The sequence below is a fragment of the Zingiber officinale genome, chromosome 9A (assembly GCF_018446385.1).
Source record: "Zingiber officinale cultivar Zhangliang chromosome 9A, Zo_v1.1, whole genome shotgun sequence".
In the NCBI taxonomy this organism is placed as follows: domain Eukaryota; kingdom Viridiplantae; phylum Streptophyta; class Magnoliopsida; order Zingiberales; family Zingiberaceae; genus Zingiber; species Zingiber officinale.
The window spans coordinates 116,908,070-116,933,015 of record NC_056002.1 but is presented as its reverse complement, the minus strand read 5'-3'; the positions used below and the strand labels follow the sequence as shown (position 1 = coordinate 116,933,015).

Here is a 24,946-nt window from a genome sequence, read left to right as displayed (position 1 = left end):
AAGGGATCTGTGCGCTCAGACTTCGGGCGCCCAGAGCTGGTCCAGACACCAGGAGTTGGTCCGAGCGCCCAGACTAGAAAACTTATCTAGGAGCTGAGTTGGTGCGCGTCGACTAATCGAGTTACGTCAACATGATCCAGGCACTCGGAGGGGTTCCATGCATGACCCTATATAAGGGCCTTCAACCAGCAGCTTCAAATCATCAACTGCTACGACTTTCATTCTTGCGCAGTGGTTCGAAAAAGCTCCTATGAGGCTATGAAGCTCCTCCGACAACTGGTGATCAAACTTTTCTTATTTACACTATTGTCGGTAACATTGTTTTTAGTTCTTGTACTTAACTTTTGTAATCGTTCGAGTTATTAGTGGATTGCCCAAAGAAAGTACTCGACGAGTGCGAGCCTTGGAGTAGAAGTCGTCGAAGGCTCCGAACCAAGTAAAACTACTTATGTTAGAGTGTAATTATCTTGCTTCTTCTAACTTTTCTCTTTTATTCTTCCGCTGTGTACTTTGATTTAATTGACTCTCGATTTTTGAAAAACGTTATTCATCCCCCTCTAGCATATTTATGGTCCTACAGCTCAAACATCTTCCATAATCACCTTTTAAAATTAGTTATAGAAAACTTTTGGATCTTTGATCACCATTTTCAAAATATCATTTTAAGATTATTGTTTTCTCATAACCTCATCGATATTTCATTTGCTCGGTGACTATAGTGGAAGCTATTGAATCTGTTTGATCATGTATGATATTTCCAACGAATGACTCACTGGTGAGTTAGCGTGGATGTTGACTTTGTCGTCAATAACCTCGACATAACAAGGACTAGTTGAGAGATCCGCTAGAGCATGGAGAGAGGACACTAGAAAGAGAGGGTTGGAATGATGACTGGAGAGTTCTCAGCGTAGCCACTCCGACGCTTAAGTAATTCTTCTGTAGGGGAGAATGGAGAAAAGGAACAATTAGAGTTTCTAGAAATCTGAATGTGTATGCGCGTACCTAGGCTTGTAGGAGCAAATGACCTTTTATAGAGTAGCAGCTATACTCTCATGTTCTCCATGTATTCCTAGATCTATGCTTATGTTACTCATATTTCCTGAAATAGATAACTATGTTTCCCCCCTCTTCCGGACTAAACGGTCATGTTTTCCACTTTTTTTTTAGAGAATAATGAATACTGTCCGTATCTTCAGCAAGCCACAACTTATCACTCGAAATTAGGGACGATATGGAATCGTGAGCATAGCGAAGTCGAGGTGGTAGGGAGTCGGGGGAACAACTTCTGTTGACTTGCAGCATGTGGTAGCATGGAACTAAGAGCATCATCAAGTTGAGGATAGCATGGAGCCGATTGTGGCATGGAATCGGGAGTGTTGCGAAGTCGGAGTGGTAGAGAGTCCGGAGTGACACTGCGTCAATGACGGCTTGGAGCCAAGAGCACCACCGAGTGTGACCTTCTGTTGACTTTGACCACCGCAACAGAACTATTAACTTCTCTCTAACCACATGATATCCTCTGATTACTTTCCATATTATCATTGATTAATACATAAATATCAAAAATAACCTTATAAGACCTATTGATTCAATAGAAGAATACTAAGAAATAAAAAAGTCACACTCAGATGTTAAAAAAAAAAAAAAAAAAAAAAAAAAAAAAAAAAAAAAAATAGCGGAAATATACCAAATCTCAACTTGTAAAAATAGAAATACTTTAAGTTTTAAAATTAAAAATTACTAAATTAATAATAATAATATTCAAAACATTCTAAGATTATAAATGATATTTTTTTAAGTCAAGACCAATTGTATTAATAGGATTTGTTGATCCTCATCTATTAAATAGATGAGGATCATCAAATTCCATCAATCAGGATAGGCAATGCAGAGGATCCGCCTCCAAACTGATCCGTTGCCTGTTCTGCTGATAGTAAATACATCTTCCCGCGTCACTCTCAGCCTTCTCAGATGCGTGGAATGGGTCAACCCCGATCACATTGGACTTGTCCTCTGTTTTCCTTGGCGAGCAATCATCTTCAGCAAGAAAGCTAAGTCAACAAGAAACCTTGTCGTCCATTTATTTATTTACCAACAAGCAAACAAACAGGCCGATGCAACTCGATAAGACGCCTATTGAATTATGAGTCCCCAAGGCAAGAAAACATAATTTATAAATTCTAATATACCTAAATATTTTAAAGACCCTTCTCTAAATATGGTATGTATAGATAAATACTAGTCCGAGTTTGATTGACCACTCAAGTAGCGTTCGTCCATCCATCCCTTGTTCTTTTGACTATTGTGATATATCTCTCTCTCGTAATAATCTTAGGTTGGGTTCGGCGGAGTACTTTTTAGCTTCCCTGTGCGAATTTGGAAGCTGAGGACTGGAAAGCTCGTACAGCAGCAGAGATGGTTTATCTTCCTCTTTCTGCGTGGTCGCTGCTACTGGTGCTCTTTTGCAGCGCAAAAGCGATATACACTCTCTGGTGGAAGCCCAAGTCATTGGAGAGGCAGCTGAGACATCAAGGCATCAAGGGCAACCCTTATAGGTAGAGGATTTCTCCTTTATCTTCCAAAATCTTTTGTTCTTGGTCGAAGTTAACTGAATGATTGTTTGTTTCCTGGAGCTGGTAAACAGGGTCCTTTATGGAGACATGGCGGATGATAAAAAGGCAAGGGCCATGGCCTTGTCCAAGCCAATCGATTTAACGCACAGGATCGTGCATCGAGCTTCTCCTTTCCTTCACCAACTGCTTCAGAAATATGGTATGGTAATTCTGCTCGGGCAAGTAGCTTCCCCCAGTTCGGTTATGTCTGGTTGTTGTTTGATTGAGTGCGTGAATGCCGGAGCACAGGGAAAAGGTCAATGGTTTGGGTGGGAACGACGCCAAGGGTGATTATTTACGACTCAGAGATGATGGCTGAAGTGCTGATTGACAGGACGCACCAATTTCAGAAGCCTACTTTTAACCCCCTCGTGAAGCTTCTGGCCATGGGGGTCTCCACCCTGGAGGGAGAGGAGTGGGCCAACCGGAGGAAGATCATCAACCCAGCTTTCCACCTCGAGAAACTAAAGGTTGCATGTTTGGATACATGTGATTGCATACTTAATCAAAATATTCTCAATCTGAAATGGTGTCTCTGCCGCTGCAGTCCATGGTGCCTGCCTTCCAGAAGAGTTGCATCGACATGGTGGAGAGGTGGCAGAACATGATCAGCGATCGAGGATCTTGTGAAGTAGATGTTTGGGATGAGCTCCAGAATCTTACTGGGGACGTCATTTCGCGCACTGCCTTCGGAAGCAACTACAAGGAAGGCAAGAAAATCTTCGAACTGCAGAAGGAGCAAGTTCTTCTAGTCATGGAAGCCGCACGGATTCCTTACATTCCAGGCTTCAGATTCGTACCTACTTCAAGTAACAAGAGGAGAATGCTCATTGACAATGAGATCAGGAGCCTGTTAAAGGACATGATCAACAAAAAGACAGATGCCATTTCCAAGGGAGAAGCTACTGGTGACGATTTGCTTGGCTTGCTAGTTCAATACAGCAACGATAAGGCTCGCGGCGATCACAGCATAACAATCGACGACGTGATTGAGGAGTGCAAGCTCTTTTACTTTGCTGGCCAAGAGACAACCTCGGTCTTGTTGACATGGACACTGATCCTTCTATCCATCCACCCAGAGTGGCAACAGAGAGCCCGAGAGGAAGTTCTCAGTGTCTGTGGCAAAGAGTTGCCTGATTTCGAATCGATAAGCCACTTAAAGCTTGTGAGTAGAAGAAGATCTTGAAATCTTCATCTTGCAATTCAGTAAATTAAAAACTTATAGAAACTCTGGCTGTTCATCTCTTTCAGGTCACTATGATTTTGTATGAGGTTCTGAGGTTGTATCCACCTGTGATTGCCTTAGTTAGACGAACAATCAAGACTGCGAAGATAGGAGATCACTTATCATTGCCTGCTGGAGTTGAAGTTTTTCTACCAATAATATTCATTCATCATGATAGAGAAATATGGGGGGAGGATGTTGAGGAATTCAAGCCTGAGAGGTTCTCAGAAGGCGTTGCAAAGGCATCTAAAGTTTCGAATGCTTTCTTTCCTTTTGGATGGGGTCCCAGGATCTGCTTGGGCCAGAACTTTGCGATGATAGAAGCGAAGATAGCTTTGGCTAGAATTCTTCAGCAATTCTGTGTTGAACTATCACCTTCTTATGCTCATGCTCCTCGTACTATAATAACTCTGCAGCCACAGTTTGGAGCTCAACTCATCCTGCATCAACTCTGAGTAACAACTATGTTCTGAATCTTCTCTTGAATCTATTTAAAATAAAGTTTTAAATAAAAGTTATTGTTAGAAATGGACGATCTTCTCTTGAATCTATTTGAATAAAGTTTTCTAGCAAAATAGTACCTTTATTTGGTGCTTTCTTTGTCAATTTTAGAGCAACAATAGAGTGTTAAGTGTTTGATTGGTGAAGGTTTTATCTAAAACAAGAGCATCGCTACTCAAACTAATTAAATCAAAGGCAAAATAGCATTTTACCAAATGACGTATGTGGAAATTAAAATTTATCAAAAGACGTATCATGGTTTTGTATTTATGAAAGACGCATCATGATTTTGTATTTATGAAAGGGTACAGTAAAATATATGAAATTCTTCTTCTACCCCTCTCGCTAACCTCCCTTTTTCATCCCATGTTCCAAGGAATCCGAATCACATTAAAATCATTTTGATTTGAAAATTTTATTGATGGTTTGGATGCTGATGTCGTCAACATTTTTTTCCCTCAACGCGTGAAAGCCTCACCGCTTTTATTAACTCTCGAATTGCAAAAATCTTTCGCTCTATTTTAGTTGCAAGATCATTCCCCACTGAAAGCATACATAAGTGTCTTTATGTATCTCTCAGGCGACATCAAAGGTTTTTGACGAAAATCCACACTAATCTCTTCTCTACACTGAAGGTTTAGGGTTTCTATCAATACTTTCCTTTCATAATGAAAGTAGGTTGGGTATTTCATCCTCTATTATTCAATTATCCGCAAAGATATCACCTTCGAAAGTATCAGATTTGCAAAGGCTCAACCAGTTTGGACAGCAACTGCATTGCAACAATATGTTAGTTGACTTTAACAGTTTTTTTGAAGCATCTACAAAGAAAGGAAGATATCATGAATCTATTTTTTTACATGATTGACACATAGTAATGATCAAACAGTCTTCCTTTAGTATTTTCTTGAATATACAAGATATGCAGCATATCCATAGTATATTGGTCAATATATTTCAAAATTAGGATTCAACTTCTCAAACCTTTAGATTCTCAGGTACAACATATAATTGTGAATTTTAAGTATGAAGTAGTAGTATAGTAAAATACAATAGTTTGAAAATCTTAATATTTATTCATTTTGGCAATTAGAGTATTGGGATATCATGGCAGACGAGGGTCTGAAATGATTCCATATTAGGCTCAACGTGGGTTTGATATATTGGGCCTAATATTATCTTATATTAGCCATCTTGATGAGCCATTTGGAAAGAAGATCCTTGCAAGAAAAAAAAAAATCAAAAGCGAAATGTACCAAGACTTTCTTAAAAGAAATATATTTTTTTCTTGAAAAAAAGTTCAAAAAAAACAACGAAATGCTCTTATGGTGGTTACACCAATTCAAAGCACCCCCACTCTGATACCAAGAAATAGCGCTAGATGGGGATGAATAGTACTTGTGACTTTTTCATTTTTTTTTAAAAAAAACTCAAAGTATAAAAGTAGCAGAACAATAAAAAGATAATTTTGACACTGTCGGTTTAACTTGGTTTGGAGCCTGTGACGACTCCTACTCCAAGGTCTTCGATTGATAATTACTTTTGCTGGACAATCCAATAACAATTTGATAAGTACAAATAGATTATTACAATTTTGCATATAGTAAATTATACTGACAATATAAAATTCTGGTGTAGAGTATAGTTTTCGGAGTAGCGTCGAAAATCAGAGTATCGCGGTGAGCTGATGAGCGTTCAGTTGCTTGAAGAATTGTGTGTTAGGCTTTGCTCGAACCCTGCTTATAAAGGATGAACTAGGCACCTATATGCCATTGAGGAACCTAGACCAGAGCTGATATGCTATGAGTTTGTCGTAGCTTATCCAAGTCTAGGCGCCTCTATCCCTTAGAGGCACCTCGGCTGCTGACAAGGTGAATGCTGAGTACAGCTCTTCTCGGTCGCCTCCCAGGCGCCTCAATCCCTTTGAGGCATCTGTATTTGACGTGCACCAACCAACTAGAAGCCGCCACCTCACCCTGTTGATGTACGTAGATTATATACACTTTTATACATACTTTAACGCGCATCTACTTATATTTCATTAGCATAATCTATGTTTATTGTGTTGGATCGAGAAGTGCTAAGGGGGGTGAATAGCGCTCGTGGCTATTTCGTTCAATTCGTAATCGTAAATCATACGAAGAGTTAACAGAGTAATAAATGCAGCGAAAATTAAAAGCACACAGAAAGACGCAAGGTGTTTACTTTGTTCGGAGTCTAGTTCGACTCCTACTCGAAGGCCCGAGATCAATAGGAGTGAGCCCAAAAACGTATAACAAGCTCTCTATAGTCAGTTCGGGCAAACTGAACTTCAGACCTGTCAGTCGCTCCAAGGCCTTGCATAAGGCTGGGTCCATGTAGGTATTGCAAGATCTGGGATGGGGGGAAGGTGCTACTGCCATGTCGTTAGGCAAGACAAAGAAGTAGGGAGTCGAATGAAGAAGTACTTTCTTCTCCACTCACCCTAAGGTGGAATTCTATCAAACAAGGTCACCTTAGGATGAGTGCGGAAATGGAATAAGTCACCTGTCACTTGTTGAAGGTAAAAGTAATGATGGAATAAATAAGGAGACAAAAGCATGCCAAGTAGATGAAAAACAACAACGGCACCTCTTAGGATGCAATTGGCATTTGGAATAAGCTAATTAAGTAGAATATGAAAGTATTAGCTAACAGCGATAAAGAAAGGGTGGATAAGGAAGAGAAGCCCACTACAACTTGGTCCCTAAAGACAGCGATGCTTTCATAGGGTGGTAGGTGGGGACGATCTTAGCCATGGGGTATGACCATATAGGTGGGGAGCCGGTAGTTAAAACGGAGTTTGTCGACATCCATAACATTAAGATCTGAGCAACAAAGTGCATACCACGCGTTATCCTCAACCATTGTGAGAAAGAAGATGAAGAATCAGAGGACAAAAATGGCAAGAACTATAGAGAAGGAGATGAAGAGAGTGAAAAAGGGGAAAACAATGAGAAGTGAATGCTCTAAGTTTTTCGAAATTCTCTTATAAAGTTCCTAGCAAAGTTACTTTTTAAGTCATTTTGAGCAGAGCAGTTGGATCATAACAATAAAGAGGTAGGCTAAATGTTGGACCGTCGGATGCTAAGATGAAACAATGGGGATGTGAAAAGGTATACACTAATCATAATGTGAGTACACACGTGTTACCAATAGGAAGCGTATGTTAGTAACTAATGCGACAGATATTTAGCCCGAAGTACTGACGGATTTATCGAGGTGGACTTTGATTTTTGTTCAAGCCCGTAGGGAAGTCAGACCGGTACTAAACTCAATGGAGTTTTTATGACTTGTTCAAAGGGACAATAATCAAATAGCCGGCCGAATTCATTTTGAGCCAATTTTAATCCTGGGCGGAGATAAACCCAAAGGGGTTTAAGCCTGAACGGTTTTAAATTTTGTCTCATTAAATTAAAGAGCATCATTTATTATATCCCATCCTGCCTTAATGTTTGGACGAATGCGATGCTAAATGGTTTCCCTAAGTTATCCTCATTTCGCTATATCTCGCCCGGATGTTAGTCTAGAGGGATTTTCATGGTTAACGCACACACTTAGAGAAAATAAAAGGTTATTAGACAACCAAACATGGGAGTAGAGATAGATTCAATAGAAACTTAACTATATATACAGTGGACATGAACATTGAGTTCTATTTCATTAATTGAAAGAAGAAAGGACAATAAAGCAAATCATAATAAGTTTGGAAACAAGCGGGTCGGGCGGTTCTGAATGAAGTTCTTGTGGTCAAGAAAGTAAGCAAGAGGCTCGAAGGCTAGATATTTGTGAGACTCTCGGTGGGCGACTAGAGGGAGGTGAATAGCCCTGCAAAACAAAGTGAACTTTCCTAGATCTTTATAGCTTTATCAAAATTAACACTTGCATAAAAATAATTAAGAGACTAAAATTAAAAAGAAGAGACACAAAGAAATTACTTGGTTACAACCGGGGAGGTTGTTAATCTAAGGAAATTTAAAGCGCACTAAACACTTCTTCAGAAAGAGAAGTCTCTTACAACAGTTGGAGTACTTAAAATACGAAGCTAGACAAAAAAAAAATCATTTGTAAGTGTTCTCAAGTGTTCTATCTAGGTTTTTGGGACCAGGGTTGTATTTATAGCCCTGGTTGGGGCGCCTGGAAGGGTTCCAGACACTTGGAGGGGGACAAAAGAAATCGTTTACAAGTATCCTCAAGTGTTCTATCTAGGCTTCTAGAACCAAGGTTGTATTTATAGCCTTGGTCCGGCGCCTGGAAGGTTCCAGGTGCCTAAAGAGGGATAAAACTTTATCCCCATCGTAACGGATCACGTTTGATGCGATCTGGATAAGTTTCATGGTCCAGATGCCTAGACCCAAGTTAATAGCTTGTTAACTTGTTTGGTCCAGTTTCTTGCTCCGGCTCCACTCACTTAGGTCCGGGTCTTCCACTCCGGCTCCGACTCCACTTGGGTGATCTCGGCTTTCCGGAATAGGGCTCACCCGAACCCAACTTCTGGCCTTCGAGCAATCTTTCGCTTCGGCTTCTCGTCCCTCGAAAACGTCACGCGCCTCCTTCCCGTCCGCCCGCGTACTCTTCCACAGCACCTCATCCCTCAAACGAATCATGTCTGTTGGCTCTCTCTCGTGTCGTCCTTCTCGCTAGCTGCATCTTTCACTCGACTTCTTATGCTGCTAACTTCTTACACACTTAGACACATGGGTTAAAAATCAACAAGACCTAACTTGACTTGGTTGATCACATCAAAAATACCTTGGGATACTAACAATATCCTCCCTCCCTTAATTGCTCTAATGCACCGTCAGCTCCAAAAGGAAGGGCTTTGTTGATGGAGCTGGCGATGAGTGCATGAAATTCACGTTTTTGAAGGAGGATCTTCTTTTTTGTTTCAAAGCGCCATCTTCTCCCGCTTAGTAGGCCATTAGCTCCACCCATGCAGCTGTTAATGTCACAAAGAGATCCACTGGTTCAGATTTTTTATCAGATAAGGTGGTCTGGGCGGTCTTTAAGTTTGAGCTCAATGATTCCCGCTTAGCATCTTTGGCAGCTAGCTCGGTGTCATATGTAACCTTTAATTCCTATAGCTGAGTGGAAAGGTATTCAACCTCTACTATTTTCCCGTCCAGCTTCGCCTACACTTTCACCCAAAGAGTTGTGTCCAATTGGAGTTGGGCTTCAGAAGTTTTTAATGTTAGGATCGATGTACTCGGCTAGAGAGGGGGGGTGTGAATAGCCGCACCAAATCGTTCGTTTCTTTCTACAAATCAAGGTTAGCGCAGCGGAAATAAACAATAGAAACGACAACGGAGAATAGCAAACCTCAAACTCGTCGATGTAACGAGGTTCGGAGATAAACTCCTACTCCTCGGCGTGTCCGTAAGGTGGACGAGCCCTATCAATCTGTCTGTGGATGAGTCCCTGGAGAACCGGCTAATAAATACTCCTTGTGGGTGGAGAAACCTCGCCACAATCTCTTTGCAACAACAATAAGGAGTACAATAGTAGAGAAAGCAAACAAGAACAATCGAAATGTAAAACCCTTTTCTTGCCTTCTCGTTGTCGATTGGAATCCTGATGAAGCACCAACTTCTCGGATTCAAGCTCAGCTAGAAAACCAGCAGGAAGCTCACCCGAAGCTTCGGCAGCGAGAGCTCAGCAGAACTCAGCAGGAAGAAGAAGAAGTAAGAAGCGTAAAAGAGCTAGTTCCACTGTAGAAACCCTCAGCCTCTTATATACCTGCATCCACCTGCGAAGAAGAAGAAGACACAGAGATCTAGCCGTTGTTACTCACAACGGCTAGTCCTGATCGGTCCTCAAGGTCTCTAATCGGTCATGGGACCGATCAGTTTATGCCGATCGGTCCCCGATCGATCAGAACGCCTGCAGAGTTGCCCAACTCTCATTCCTGATCGGTCCGGACCCATCGAGCTCCTCTCGATCGGTCCAGGGTCCGATCAGCACCCTTTCTCCCGAACTTCTTCCCTTCTGATCGTTGTTTCCTGATCGGTCTGGAGACCGATCAGATAACACTCAGTAGGCTACTGTTTGGTTACTGATCGGTCACCAGACCGATCAGATAACCCAGTGTATCACTGGATCGATCCAGTTCTTGGTTTTTGCCCAAACCAAGTCTCATGCCTTCCAAACCAATATCCGGTCAACCTTGACCTATTGGTATCTCATGCTTAGCATCTGGTCACTCTCTTGACCTGCTGAGACTCTCTACCAAGTGTCCGGTCAATCCCTTTGACCCACTTGGACTTTTCTCTCCGTGTCAAGTATCCGGTCACTCCCTTGACCTTCTTGACCTTCTCAACACCAGATGTCCGACCACCCTCGATCCATCTGGATTTTTCCTTGCCCGGCTTCACTCACCAGGACTTCCCAACTGCCTGGCTTCACTCACCAGGACTTTTCCAACTGCCTGCCTTCATTCACCAGGACTTTTCCAACTGCCTGGGTTCACTCACCAGGACTTTTCCAACTGTCTGGGTTCACTCACCAGGACTTTCCCACTGTCTGGCTTCACTTACCAGGACTTTTCCAATTGCCTGGCTTCACTCACCAGGACTTTCACTTTCACCTAGCTTCACTCACTAGGATTTTCACCTGGCTTCACTCACCAGGATTTCCCGTCTGCCTGGCTTCACTCACCAGGACTTTCCGAACTGCCTAACATCCCAGTTAGGACTTCCCAGTCAAGTATCCGGTCAACCTTGACCTACTTGACTCTTCTTCATCCAACCTGATCAGACCCTGATCAGTATCTCTCCGCATGGACAACTGCACATGCATTGTCCATGTCTACATGTCTTTCTGTATTGTCAAACATCGAAACCATGACCAAGGTTTACGCTTGGTCAACTAGGTTAACCTTGACCTAGTGGAAATTGCACCAATAATCTCCCCCTTTTTGATGTTTGACAATACCTTTAAGTTAGGCTAATCCAATAGCCTCAACTTTCCTCATGCCACTAGGTAATGAAACATAAGTTACAACCTTACATTTTCCTTCTAAGAAGGCAACCTCCTTCTTAGATAATGAAGGCCTAACTTAAACCTTCATTCTCCCCCTATTGGCACACATCAACAAACTCTTCCCCTGAAGAGTAAGTTATCATTGTTCACCACTTCACTCATCGTGATCAACAAACTCTCCCACTAACTCCAATGTTCTTCCTTGAACATTCTCTAGACATTCTTCCCCTTTTTGACACACATCAAAAGGAGTGAATCAAGGTTAAGAGTTTCTTCCTAATGAAAGTCTCATACCTTTCATTGAAACCCTTAATTTCTCCCTTGAAAATCCCACATCACTCAAGTCTTTAGGAGTAAAAACTCCCCCTAAAAGTCAACTCCTCCTTGACTAATAGGTAAAACTCCCCCTAAAGGTCAACTCCCCCTTGACCATTGCACCAACAATGTCTTGGAGAGTTTCAAGCCTTTAGAAATCCAAAACACCAACTCCCAGCTGAAATTTCAGACAAAACAGTAGAAAATTAGCAAGTTGGCACGTCCTGATCGGTCACCGAACCGATCAGGCTTCCTCTGGATCGGTCCAGTGACCGATCCACATAGACCTGGACCGATCAGGGAACCTCCTGATCGGTCCACGACCTCTGAATTCTGATTTCTGAATTTTTCTTCTCCCGAAATTCAGAAACCTCTAGAAAATCACAGAAAATTCGAAAAATTGTGAAATTTTGAGGATACATTCCTCATAACATATACTATCATGGAAAAATAGTTTTCTATGAAAATAACTTCCATTTTTCAATCTTGATACAAAGTTCAAAAGTCTTTGAATTAGCTCAAAGTTAACTTATCTTTGTATCAACTTGTTCAATGATGAATGCTATCACTAGAAAAGCTTCATCAAGGTTTTTCAAATCAATTTTGAAATGATTTTAAACCATTCAATTTAGGATCACAATCTTAGGGCTAAGTGTAAATGACTTGTACACAAGCTTTCCCTATGATCCCCCAATTTCGAATTAGGCTTATCTAGGTACAAGAACTATGCACCTTGATCCTAACTCATAATCCTAATATCTCACACACATCTAAGGTGTATCAAACACATCCAAGTCAATTTTGATGTGAGATATGGGTTTAGGTTATCTTAGGCTAAGTTCTCATGCATTTTCTAAACAACAATTTGATCTCCATATCAAATTGTGTTTTTGTCCTTAAATCAATTTAATTGATCATACATGCAAGAGATGATGACATGGCATAAAATAATATCATAAATGAAACATGTGCCAATGTCATGATGTCATGGCATAAAGTGTGAAACTTAAATAAAGCATTACATTTAAACTAACCTAAGCATTATCATGAAATTTTAAATGATCATAAAATAAATATGATGTCATGACATGGCATATGACAAACAATATATGGCAAATATCACATAAAGGTATAGAAAATACCTAATTCTAGCCTTAGTTGTCATTTTTGATAGTTTTGATCATTTTGCCATAGGTTCTATATTCCTAAGTGTAATAGACCTAAAATCACATACCAAGGATGTTTAGATCACTATGTGCCAATTAAATTGACCTAAGAGAACTCCTCAAATGTGATTGGCACATTCTAATCACCTTAGGAATAATTTTTCATTTCATTCTTAAGGCTTGATCACACCTTGAAAAATCCTAAAGTGCCACCTTTGCCATGATTAGGTTAACTACCTATTCAAGTAAGGTTGGCACACTCTAACTCAATCTAGCGTGATGGAATCACGCTCATAGGAACCCAATACCTATTTGAGCTCATTGGGTTCATCAAGTATTCACTAGGGATGACTTCCCTAGCAACCCTCCTAATGACCCTCCTAGGCTTTAAAGCCTTGGTCATTTGAGACTCATCAAGATCCACTCTAGGGGTGACTCCCCTTGTGACCTTGGTGATGGTCTTCCTAGCCCTACATTTTGTTCCATAATCGAATGGAACATTATGATAAGTGGGCTTGACCACTTGGGACTTAGGTTTGTAACTCAAACCTTTCTTGTCCTTGGACTTGGGTTTTTGTCCCCTAGACCTTAGAGTCAAATCCTCAAGAGCCTTTTCTAGAGAGTCAAGTCTTGACCTCAAGACTTGATTTTCTTTCTCTAATACCTCAAGCTTTAATTTATCATTTTTCTTTGAGGTATTCCTAGGCATATGTCTAGAAGTTTTGGGATTTCTACCTAGGTTCTCCTTAGCCTTAGATGAGTTAATTCTAGGGTTAGCATTTCTAGAATTGTCCTTATCTAGGTTAACATGTTTGGCTCCTAAGCTCATGTATTGATTTCTAAGGTTAACATGTTTATCATTATTGGCAATTGCAATAAGGCTACTAGCATGTGTCTTATTATAATTGCAAAAATGAGCCTTCGAGGGTACCTTAGGGTTTGCCTTAGCTCCCCCTATTGATGTGCTCAATCTCTTGTCCTTGTGAGATTGCCTCCCCCTCGGACATTGGCTCCTATAGTGTCCCTTTCGCTTACATTGGAAGCACACCACGTGCTCCTTGCCCTTGCGTATCGGGACTTCGGCTTCCTTGACCTTTGGCGCCGGTGGAGTCTTCCTAATCCTCCTTGGACACTTACTCTTGTAGTGCCCAAATTCCCTACACTCAAAGCACATTATGTGTAATTTGCTAGAAATTAAAATGCTTGAGTTACCTAGGTTTGAGGATGGATGAACGCTCTCTTCTTCATCCCTTCCGGAGGTAGAAGCTTCTTCTTCTTGCTCCGAACTTGAAGAAGAACTCTCCTCCACTTCATCCTTAGATGTTGAGTGGCCCTCAACTTCTAATTCGACACTTCCATGATATGAGCTACTTGGCTCACTTGACTCCTCTTCATGGCTTGAATTGGAGCTCTCCTCATGGAACTTCGCCAAGTTGTTCCACAACTCCTTAACATTGTTGTAACCACCTATCTTACACAAGATATCGTTAGGTAATGAGAATTCAAAAATTTTCAATACCTCATCGTTGACTAGGGATTGGTGGACTTGTTCCTTGGTCCACTCCTTCTTCTCTAGGGTTTCTCCTTTCTTGTCCATTGGAGGCTTGAAACCTAATTAAACACAACTCCAATTTTCAAGGTTAGTCATAAGAAAGTACTTCATTCTTACCTTCCAAAACGCGAAGTCGTCGCGATCGTAGAAGGGTGGAATCGTGACATCTTCTCCAAATAGATCCATTCTCTAGCTCTTGTGCTCCCACGGGTGTTGATCCGACGAAGAGCGACCTCGCTCTGATACCACTTGTTAGGATCGATGTACTCGGCTAGAGAGGGGGGGGGTGTGAATAGCCGCCCCAAATCGTTCGTTTCTTTCTACAAATCAAGGTTAGCGCAGCGGAAATAAACAATAGAAATGACAACGGAGAATAGCAAACCTCAAACTCGTCGATGTAACGAGGTTCGGAGATAAACTCCTACTCCTCGGCGTGTCCGTAAGGTGGACGAGCCCTATCAATCCGTCGGTGGATGAGTCCCCGGAGAACCGGCTAATAAATACTCCTTGTGGGTGGAGAAACCTCGCCACAATCTCTTTGCAACAGCAATAAGGAGTACAACAGTAGAGAAAGCAAACAAGAACAATCGAAATGTAAAACCCTTTGCTTGCCTTCTCGTTGTCGATTGGAATCCTGATGAAGCACCAACTTCTCGGATTCAAGCTCAGCTAGAAAACCAGCAGGAAGCTCACCCGAAGCTTCGGCAGCGAGAGCTCAGCAAAACTCAGCAGGAAGAAGAAGAAGTAAGAAGCGTAGAAGAGCTAGTCCCACTGTAGAAACCCTCAGCCTCTTATATACCTGCATCCACCTGCGAAGAAGAAGAAGACACAGAGATCTAGCCGTTGTTACTCACAACGGCTAGTCCTGGACCGATCAGGCTCCACCCTGATCGGTCCGATCGGCTTGTCATGGGGACCGATCAGGCTCTATCTTGATCGGTCCCAGACGATCGAACGCTACGAGAGTTGCCCAACTCTGCGCACTCTGATCGATCCCGGGACCGATCAAGCTCCTCTCGATCGGTCCAGGTCCGATCGGCACCCTTTCTCCGAACTTCTTCCCTTCGATCGTTGTTTCTGATCGGTTCGGTTACTGATCGGTCACCAGACCGATCAGATACCCAATGTATCACTGGATCGATCCAGATCGATCCTTCTTGGTTTTTGCCCAAACAAGTCCCACGCCTTCCAAACCAATATCCGGTCAACCTTGACCTATTGGTATCTCATGCTTAGCATCTGGTCACTCCCTTGACCTGCTAAGACTCCCCACCAAGTGTCCGGTCAATCCCTTTGACCCACTTGGACTTTTCTCTTCGTGTCAAGTATCCGGTCACTCCCTTGACCTTCTTGACCTTCTCAACACCAGATGTCCGACCACCCTTGATCCATCTGGATTTTTCCTGCCCGCTTCACTCACGACTTCCAACCGCTGCTTCACTCACTGGACTTTTCCAACCGCCTTCATTCACGTGACTTTCCAATCGCTCGCTTCACTTACCAGGACTTTTCCAACTGCCTGGGTTCACTCACCAGGACTTTCCCACTGCCTGGCTTCACTTACCAGGACTTTTCCAACTGCCTGGCTTCACTCACCAGGACTTTCCGAACTGCCTAACATCCCAGTTAGGACTTCCCAGTCAAGTATCCGGTCAACCTTGACCTACTTGACTCTTCTTCATCCAACCTGATCAGACCCTGATCAGTATCTCTCCGCATGGACAACTGCACATGCATTGTCCATGTCTACATGTCTTTCTGTATTGTCAAACATCGAAACCATGACCAAGGTTTACGCTTGGTCAACTAGGTCAACCTTGACCTAGTGGAAATTGCACCAACATTTAAGGCAGTCTTTAATTTGGCCGCTTTCTCAAGCTCAGTTTTTGCCAACTGTTGAGCTTCTTGAAGTTGAGTTTCTAACCCGCTCAACCAATCACAGGAGGGTACGAAAGCAGCCTAAAAAAAGTTCTACTTCAGGGATTCATTTTCCTGAGCTAGGATAGACAATTATTGCACAAGGCTCATCCCAATTGCCCAATGCTAGAAGACAAACAACATAGAAACATCCAATATGAGAAATAATAAATAAAATTATATTACCTTGGTCATTTCATATGAGTTTTCATCAGTCAACTCCATAGGAGTAAGCTTGCTAAGCTAGTTTCATGCATCCTCCCAGGCATCTGTTAAATGACCCTTCAATAGTACTTGGCTAGTAGGTGAAGGGGTAGTTGATGGAGAGACTATGGCTTGGGTCGACGATAAAGTGAAGATGGTCAAAAATTGGAAAGGCCTCCTCAGTTCCACAAGAGTGGGGGTCGAAAGGGTCCTCACACGAGGAGCCACGCAAGGGGCAGGCGTTGGAGAGCCACTCAAAGGAGAAATAGCCTCCTGTGCTTGGGAAATTTCCAGTGTTGGATCGGTGGAAGGAAGGGCGGACAAGATCCGCTTAGAAGACTACTCTTGCGTCTCCTCTTGGGTTGGATCTTCCCAGATAGGAGACAAACCCAGGGAGGGTTCTTCAGTAGAGGGCACTCATCCCTCAAGGACTTGGGCGTGGACGAGCTTGCACCTCTTGCATCCCTTTTTTGGGACGTCCTCAGCTTCTGTAGGAGGATCTTCAAGCACTGTAGGAGGATCAGGAGATAACTCCCCAGAAGCAGTGACCTCGCTAGATTCTACCGTCTGGCTGTCGGATGCTCCACTGGAAGGGACGGTCGACTAGGCAGCTCACTCAATTAAAAATACTTGCTCCTTAGTAAGGAGCTCCTCTTCCTCTAGGGTGATCTTGTCACCGACCAATGATTCATAAATGATGTCTACTGCATAAAATAAAAAATACCTTAGTTAATGATAATGCAATAGTTGAGTTATCAAAACTTACCAAAAGAACAGGGAAGTTTCTTTCAAAGAGGGCTCATGCCAAACAAGCACAAAAGGCCTTTGCATAGCCATTTGTGAATTTTAAAGCATTGGCCGCTCAGCTTAGTGGAGTATTATGAGATGAAAGCTAGGTTGTACTTATGATTTCTAAGGTTAGGAAGAGAAGGAAGGGAAAAGTGTCATTCAGTAGACCAAGGGGCAGGTTCAGGCATCTCAAGGAAGAAAAAAATGAGATTTCCAGCCCTTATTTGAAGAGAGGATATCCTCAAAGAAAATAAACTTTGGGCGCGATTGAAAAAAGAAGACCCCTGATTCTGATTTTTTGGGGTAAGAAAATAGAAAAAGATGGCATGGTGTAGGAGAAATGCTATATAGGCGAAACAACATGAATATCCCACACATGTAGCGAAAGACGTTCGAGGTAAATTGTTGTAAAGGGATATTGAAATACTGACTTACCTCCAACAAGAATGGTGGAATAGGAAAATATAGACCAACTGCTAACTGGTCCTTAAAGAAAGTAAGGTGGTTGTTAGGAGGATGATGAGGACGAGCATCAGGGGTAAGAATGACAATATGATAACTCCTAAGGATTTCATACCAAGAGTGTATGTAAGCTCTATCAGAATTATCAAAATTAGAGCCGGTGAAGGTATACCAAGGGCAAAGGATTCTTGAGCTATGAGAGAAGGCAAAGCAAATGAGGAACGAGTAACTTACTGGGTCACTTAGAGTACAAAAGAGAAGAAGGTTGTAGAAGAGAGGTCACCAAAGAGAAAATCGGGGAAGACAAAAGGCAAAGTGCTAAGAGTATGTCTGTTAGGCTTTTATAAAGTATAATTTAACTGCAGCCGTTCGATCAAAACGATAGACGCACCAAGGAGCATTGATTTGTAGGGGAGATGTGCCATAAGCTATACAAAGAAGCGTGTGTCAAAAGTCATTTTAGAAGACAAGGAGTGATGTCATGTGACATCCACCCATAAATAGACATTTATGATGGAGATGATAGCCAAATTATTCCGCTGCCAAAGCGCTTCTCCGTGCATCTTCGATACTCTCTTCTAAACAAAGCGTCTTTGATAGGCAGTTTTTGAAAAAAAATTACTACGTGTCCAAGGCGCGAAGGAAAACATGGATTTCCGGACGGCCTTAGCAAAAAGGGTGAACGGACGAGAGTTAGACTTGGGTTCAGTCAGTCAGCTACACCACCTTCGACTAGACTTGAAGGGGAGGCTAGTGATATGGGTTGTAATGAGCAGACCTAGAAGATGATGTGGCGGTCAAAGTCAAGGTGATGTGGTAGACAAGGTCAAGGTGACGTGGCAGTCAAAGTCAAGGGAAGGGAGCATTGCCCACTTGGCTTTGTTGCTCGCCTAGTGCTAAGGCTCTCAGGTCTAACTCGACTAGATTATAAGCCGTTCGGGAGAAGGCCGACCGACCCTTAAGTCGGTCAAACACAAGGTGTTTAGTGCATTACTCTTGAACTAAAAAGATAACATGTCCGGTCATTCAATAGTCGAATGGGTTTTAAGAAGGTCGGACGGACTGAAGGCACTTAGCTTCATATTGGCTCCCAAAGGAATTTCTTGCACACAATTTATCATATGGCTTTTGGAATGAATGCTCAGCACACAATTTATCATATGCCTTCAATACATAACAAAGCATCTTAATGTGAGGACATGCATAAAGACGATTGACCTTTGAGGCCACCTGGGATATAGTTAACCGACAACATGAGCAAAGAAATTCTAACAACCTGTCAGATTCAATACATAACAAAGCAGCTTAATACGAGAATATGCATAAAGACGATCGACCCTATAGGCCGGTCGGGATATACTCAGCCGGCAACATGAGCAGAGAATTCTAACAACTTGTCAGAATAACAACTATGTGTCAGAGAGTATTCTTCTGGAACCTTCTTCATTGGTTATTGTGTCTTAAATCAACCGACCACTTATGACAGTATATTTCTTCAACGACTTCGACAATGGCATAAGCTATAAACGACAAAAGAGGTATATACATGGGTAAATGGAAAATTTTTAAGACAATTATTGCACATTGCCTAGGTTGTACTCTTTCCATTATCCAACAACTTCTGACATCGTTAGCCACCTCATAATTACAGAGGTTATGTGAGGTGGTATATAAAGGGGGTCATCTTCATTGGCAAGATATGTTCTCTAAACATTTGAAGTTTACTCTTGTGTGCACATTCTTACTGTTCATCATTCATCCGACCGGAATTATATTGACCTGAGTCTTGGAGGGCCTTCGCCAGGGACTCCCTCCTGGGTTTTGAGCACTGACGTTTTGTTAGCTCATATCCGTGTGCGTAGGATCGAAAGGAAGCCTCTTCGTGGAGTGAAAAGTCCTCTCTCAGTCAACAACCAATCCACTATGCCCAGCATATTATCTCTCAAATTTTTAGACAGGATCAACAATGTTGTTGCGATGCTCCACCGTAATTCGTAGAGATATATACCACACCCTATGATAATCCAAGCATGTCGTTATTGTTTCCCCTAATAAGATCTGTTAAGCATGTTCTTTTCTCTTCCTTCGTCATCATCCCTTTTATGGACGAAGATCGTCGACCCAAATGCCTTTTCAGCCATAATCAATAGTTTGCCTTTGATTTAGTTAGTTTGAGTAGCAATGCTCTTGTTTTAGATAAATTAAAACCTTCACCAATCAACACTTCAACACTCAATTGTTACTCTATAATTGACAAAGAGAGCACCAAATACGGGTACTATTTTGCTAGAAAACTTTATTCAAGTAAAAAAAAAATGATCGTCAATCTCTTACAATAACCTTTATTTAAAACTTTATTTTAAATTAAATAGATTCAAGAGAAGATTCAGGACATAGTTGCTACTCAGAGTTGATGCAGGATGAGTTGAGCTCCAAACTGTGGCTGCAGAGTTATTACAGTATGAGGAGCATGAGCATAAGAAGGTGATAGTTCAACACAGAATTGCTGAAGAATTCTAGCCAAAACTATCTTCGCCTCAATCATCGCAAAGTTCTGGCCCAAGCAGATCCTGGGACCCCATCCGAAAGGAAGGAAAGCATTCGGAACTTTCGACGCCTTTGCAATGCCTTCTGAGAACCTCTCAGGCTTGAATTCTTCGACATCCTCCCCCCATATTTCTCTATCATGATGAATGAATATTGTTGGTAGAAAAACTTCAACTCCAGCAGGCAATGATAAGTGATCTCCTATCTTCGCAGTCTTGATTGTTCGTCTAACTAAGCCAGTCACAGGTGGATACAGCCTTAGAACCTCATACACTATCATAGTGACCTGAAAGAGATGAACAGCCAGAGTTTCAATACACAAGTTTTATACTGAATTGCAAGATGAAGATTTCAAGATCTTCTTCTACTCACAAGTTTTAAGTGGCTTATCGACTCGAAATCAGGCAACTCTTTGCCACAGACACTGAGAACTTCCTCTCGGGCTCTCTGTTGCCACTCTGGGTGGATGGATAGAAGGATCAGTGTCCATGTCAACAAGACTGAGGTTGTCTCTTGGCCAGCAAAGTAGAAGAGCTTGCACTCCTCGATCACGTCGTCGATTGTTATGCTGTGATCGCCGCGAGACTCATCGTTGCTGTATTGGACTAGCAAGCCAAGCAAATCGTCACCGGTACTAGCTTCTCCCTTGGAAATGGCATCTGTCTTTTTGTTGATCATGTCCTTTAACAGGCTCCTGATCTCATTGTCAATGAGCATTCTCCTCTTGTTACTTGAAGTAGGTACGAATCTGAAGCCTGGAATGTAAGGAATCCGTGCGGCTTCCATGACTAGAAGAATTTGCTCCTTCTGCAGCTCGAAGATTTTCTTGCCTTCCTTGTAGTTGCTTCCGAATGCAGTCCGCGAAATGACGTCCCCAGTAAGATTCTGGAGCTGATCCCAAACATCTACTTCGCAAGATCCTTGCTCGCTGGTCATGTTCCGCCACCTCTCCACCATGTCGATGCAACTCTTCTGGAAGGCAGGCACCATGGACTGCAGCGGCAGAGACACCATTTCAGATTGAGAATATTTTGATTAAGTATGCAATCACATGTATCCAAACATGCAACCTTTAGTTTCTCGATGTGGAAAGCTGGGTTGATGATCTTCCTCCGGTTGGCCCACTCCTCTCCCTCCAGGGCGGAGACCCCCATGGCCAGAAGTTTCTCATGGGGGTTAAGAGAAGGCTTCTGAAACTGGTGCGCCCTGTCAATCAGCACTTCAGCCACCATCTTTGTGTCGTAAATAGTCACCGCCGGCGTCGTTCCGAACCAAGACATTGACCTTTTCCCTGTTGCTCCGCCATTCACGCATTCAATCAAACAAGAATAAGACAACAGAACCGAACTGCGGGAAGCTACTGACTTCCCTGAGAAGAATTACCATACCGTATTTCTGAAGCAGTTGGTGAAAGAAAGGAGAAGCTCGATAAACGATCCGGTGCGTTAAATCGATTGGCTTGGACAAGGCCACGGCCCTTGCCTTTTGATCATCCCCCATGTCTCCATAAAGGAACCTGTTAACAATCAATCATGATCAGTTAACTTCAACCAAGAACAAACTACAAGGTGGAAGAAATCCTCTACCTATAAGGGTTGCCATTGATGCCTTGACGTCTCAGCTGCCTCTCCAACGACTTGGGCTTCCACCAGAGAGAGTGCATCGCCTTTGCGCTGCTGAAGAAGAGAACCAGTAACAGCGACCACGCAGAAAGAAGAAGATAAACCATCTCTGCTAGCTGCTGTACGAGCTATCCAGTAATCAGCTGGCACGAAATGGGTAGATTTATAAGCTTTCCAAATCGAGAAAAACAAAATCTGATGCACGCGTGCTTTTTTTTTATTAAATATTCATCGCTATTAATTAGAATACAAATTTGACTCGCTTATTTAGTTGTTCTATTTATTTTATTATTAAATCTGGTTTGCTTGTTGCTAAATGTAGAACGGTCCGTTGGTCCGCCATCAAAAACTGCATGCGGCTCTAACAAATTGAAAAATCTCCGATTCTGAAAAAAAATATATTAAGAGTAATATTAAATTTGGGACGACTAATTTCACTCCATAAAATTTTTTATCAAAATAAATCAGAAAATATTTATGATAGACAATTTAAAAATCTAACATTATGATTATACACGAAGAAAATTTTTTATAAATATATCTTAATTCAAATCGATAGTCTAGCGACAAAATCTATAATTTTAAGTTACGGATAGATAGACCTATTTAATTTTTCACAGTGTTTTGTTTGACAAGAGGGTTCCTTGTCGACTTAGCTTTCATGCTCTAGATGATTGCTCACGAAGGAAATGAGAAGACAAGTCTTAACGTTGATTGGGGTTGAACTATTCAGCGCATTTGAACAGAAGAAGCAAATGAAATCTCAATTGATTCGGAGAAAACAACAATCTTAAAAATGATATTTTGCAAATGATGATCAAAGATCCAAAAGTTTTCCATGACTAATTTTAAAAGGTGATCATAAACATAGTAGGATTTTGTTAAAGAATCCGCCTACGATGACATTCAAGGCAGGTGTAAAAATGATTTCCTAGGCAAAAAATTATATTCTTAAATGTAAGTTGATCAAACTAATGGACATTTGAATAGAAAATGTTCAAATCCACGTGTAGTTCGACCAATTGACCCAACAATCTAACCATTGAATCAATGACCCAAAGTCAGTAGATTCATTTTTCGATCAACAAAACAATCATTTCTTTGGTCTCAGGGCACAAATATTCTCAAGTCTCTAAGGCCTTAGCTTGTATACTTACCGCACGATTTAGGGATCAAGTTGACAGCTGCCGTAGTTATGCACCAAATAGAGTTGGAAATGGTCATCGCTAGAGCGACAACCATTCAGGCTAATTTGGAAGTCAAACGGAAGAAATAGGGCTCTTGAAAGTGGAGTTAGGAGTTACTCGAAAAGAGGCTGAATTGACTAAAGCATTGGTGGAGGCCTGACAATACGAATTGGAGGCCTCCCATGTTGCAGTAGAGGATGCTCAAGCTAAGGCACGAGCCCAGGAGACCTAAGTGGTCGAACTACGGATGACACTTGGAGCTTAGAGGGACCAGATGGAAACTAAGATGTCTGAGCTCTAAGAGTATCAGGTAGGAGATGTCGAGCACTGGGTTAGAAAAAAGAAAGAATTCTTACGTTGCGATGAATTCTATGACATAGTCAGTACCCATCTTATTCTAATAGCGCGGCATGGAATCGATGACATCTTCAAACAGCTGGTAGAGATTAGGACTCTTCTTGCCAACTCTCCTCTTCCAACCATCAACTTGCTAAAATCAACGATGGCATTCCCGATGAAGATGTAGCAGACTTTTTAATTTAATATTATCCATTGTAATAATCCTTTTTGAATATAATGAGACTGTCTGGGAGAATTGCACTATTTTCTATTGACATTAGCGATAAGGTATCCTTTCAGCCCTTGCGTGAAGAGAAAGTTGTTACCATAGCCTAGAAGATCTTGACATCAATTATGTCTGAGTCGGGGGAGTTTGAAGATAAGGTGATATGGTAAGAACTCGACTCTTGTACAAAGGAGAGGTTGCTACTGCAACATGGAGGATCTCGACTCTGACTATGTCCGAATTAGGGGAGTTTGGGCCCCAAAAATGATAAAACAATACAATATGCACTGGACCCTTGTGCAAAGGGGAGGTTGTTACCATAGTCTGGAGGATCTCAACCCCGACTATATTTGATTGGGGAGTTTAGGCCAAAAAAGTATAAGGTGATATGATACGCGCTCAACCCTTGTATAAAGGGGAGATTATTACCATAACCTGGAGGATCTCGACCCCGACTATATCCGAGTTGGGGGAGTTTGAGCCTTGAAAGGGACAATATGATACGGTATACACTCAACCCTTGTACGAATAAGAGGTTGCTACCATATCTTGAAAGATCTTGACCCCAACTTTGTCTGAGTCAGGGGAATTTGAGCTATGAAAATAACAAGGCGATATGGTACTCACTCGACCTTTGTACGAAGGAGAGGTTACTACTGTAGTTTAGAGGATCTCAACCCTGGCTATGTACGAGTCAGAAGAGTTTAGACCCTAAAAATGACAAGATGATATAGTATGTGCTCAACCCTTGTACGAATGGGAGGTTGCTATCACAGCCTAGAGGATTTCAACCCTGAATATGTCCAAGTCAGGAGAGTTTGAGCTCTGAAAAGGACAAGACGATATAGTACGTGCTCGACCCTTGTACGAAGAGGAGGTCGCTACCATAGCTTGGAGGATCTCAACCGCGACTATGTCTGAGTCGAAAAATTTTGGACCATAAAAAGAATAAAGTGATACGGTACACGCTTGACCCTTATACAAAAGAGAAGTTACTACTGCATCCTGGATGATTTCGACTTCGACTATATCTGAGTTGGTGGAGTTTGGGTCCTGAAAAGGCCAATGTGATATGGTATGCGTTCAACCTTATACGAAGGGGAAGTTATTACCACAGCCTAGAGTATTTTGGCCTTGACTATATCTAAATTAGGGGAGTTTAAACCTTGAAAAGGATAAGACGATACAGTACATGTTTAACCCTTATACAAAGGAGAGGTTACTATCATAGTTTAGAGGATCTCGACCCCGACTATGTCCGAGTCTGGAAAATTTATGCCCTGAAA

The 24,946-nt window shown here is 41.9% G+C and overlaps 2 protein-coding genes across 2 annotated transcripts; one reads left to right on the top strand and one right to left on the bottom strand.

Annotated features, from left to right (window-relative positions):
- The first annotated feature begins 2,290 nt into the window (after positions 1–2,290).
- Positions 2,291–4,423, top strand: LOC122020685 (cytochrome P450 72A397-like). The gene is made up of 5 exons (XM_042578697.1): positions 2,291–2,555; positions 2,645–2,772; positions 2,862–3,082; positions 3,160–3,777; positions 3,864–4,423. Exons 1-5 carry the CDS (start codon positions 2,416–2,418, stop codon positions 4,290–4,292), a joined length of 1,536 nt encoding a protein of 511 aa, XP_042434631.1. The 5' UTR covers positions 2,291–2,415; the 3' UTR covers positions 4,293–4,423.
- Positions 4,424–20,016: 15,593 nt separating this feature from the next.
- On the bottom strand, positions 20,017–22,070 carry LOC122020527 (cytochrome P450 72A397-like). Its single transcript, XM_042578491.1, has 5 exons — positions 21,873–22,070; positions 21,675–21,802; positions 21,357–21,577; positions 20,659–21,279; positions 20,017–20,572 (listed from the first exon to the last, which is right to left on the bottom strand). The coding sequence occupies exons 1-5, from the start codon at positions 22,013–22,015 to the stop codon at positions 20,144–20,146; spliced, it is 1,542 nt and encodes a 513-aa protein (XP_042434425.1). The 5' UTR covers positions 22,016–22,070; the 3' UTR covers positions 20,017–20,143.
- Positions 22,071–24,946: the final 2,876 nt, after the last annotated feature.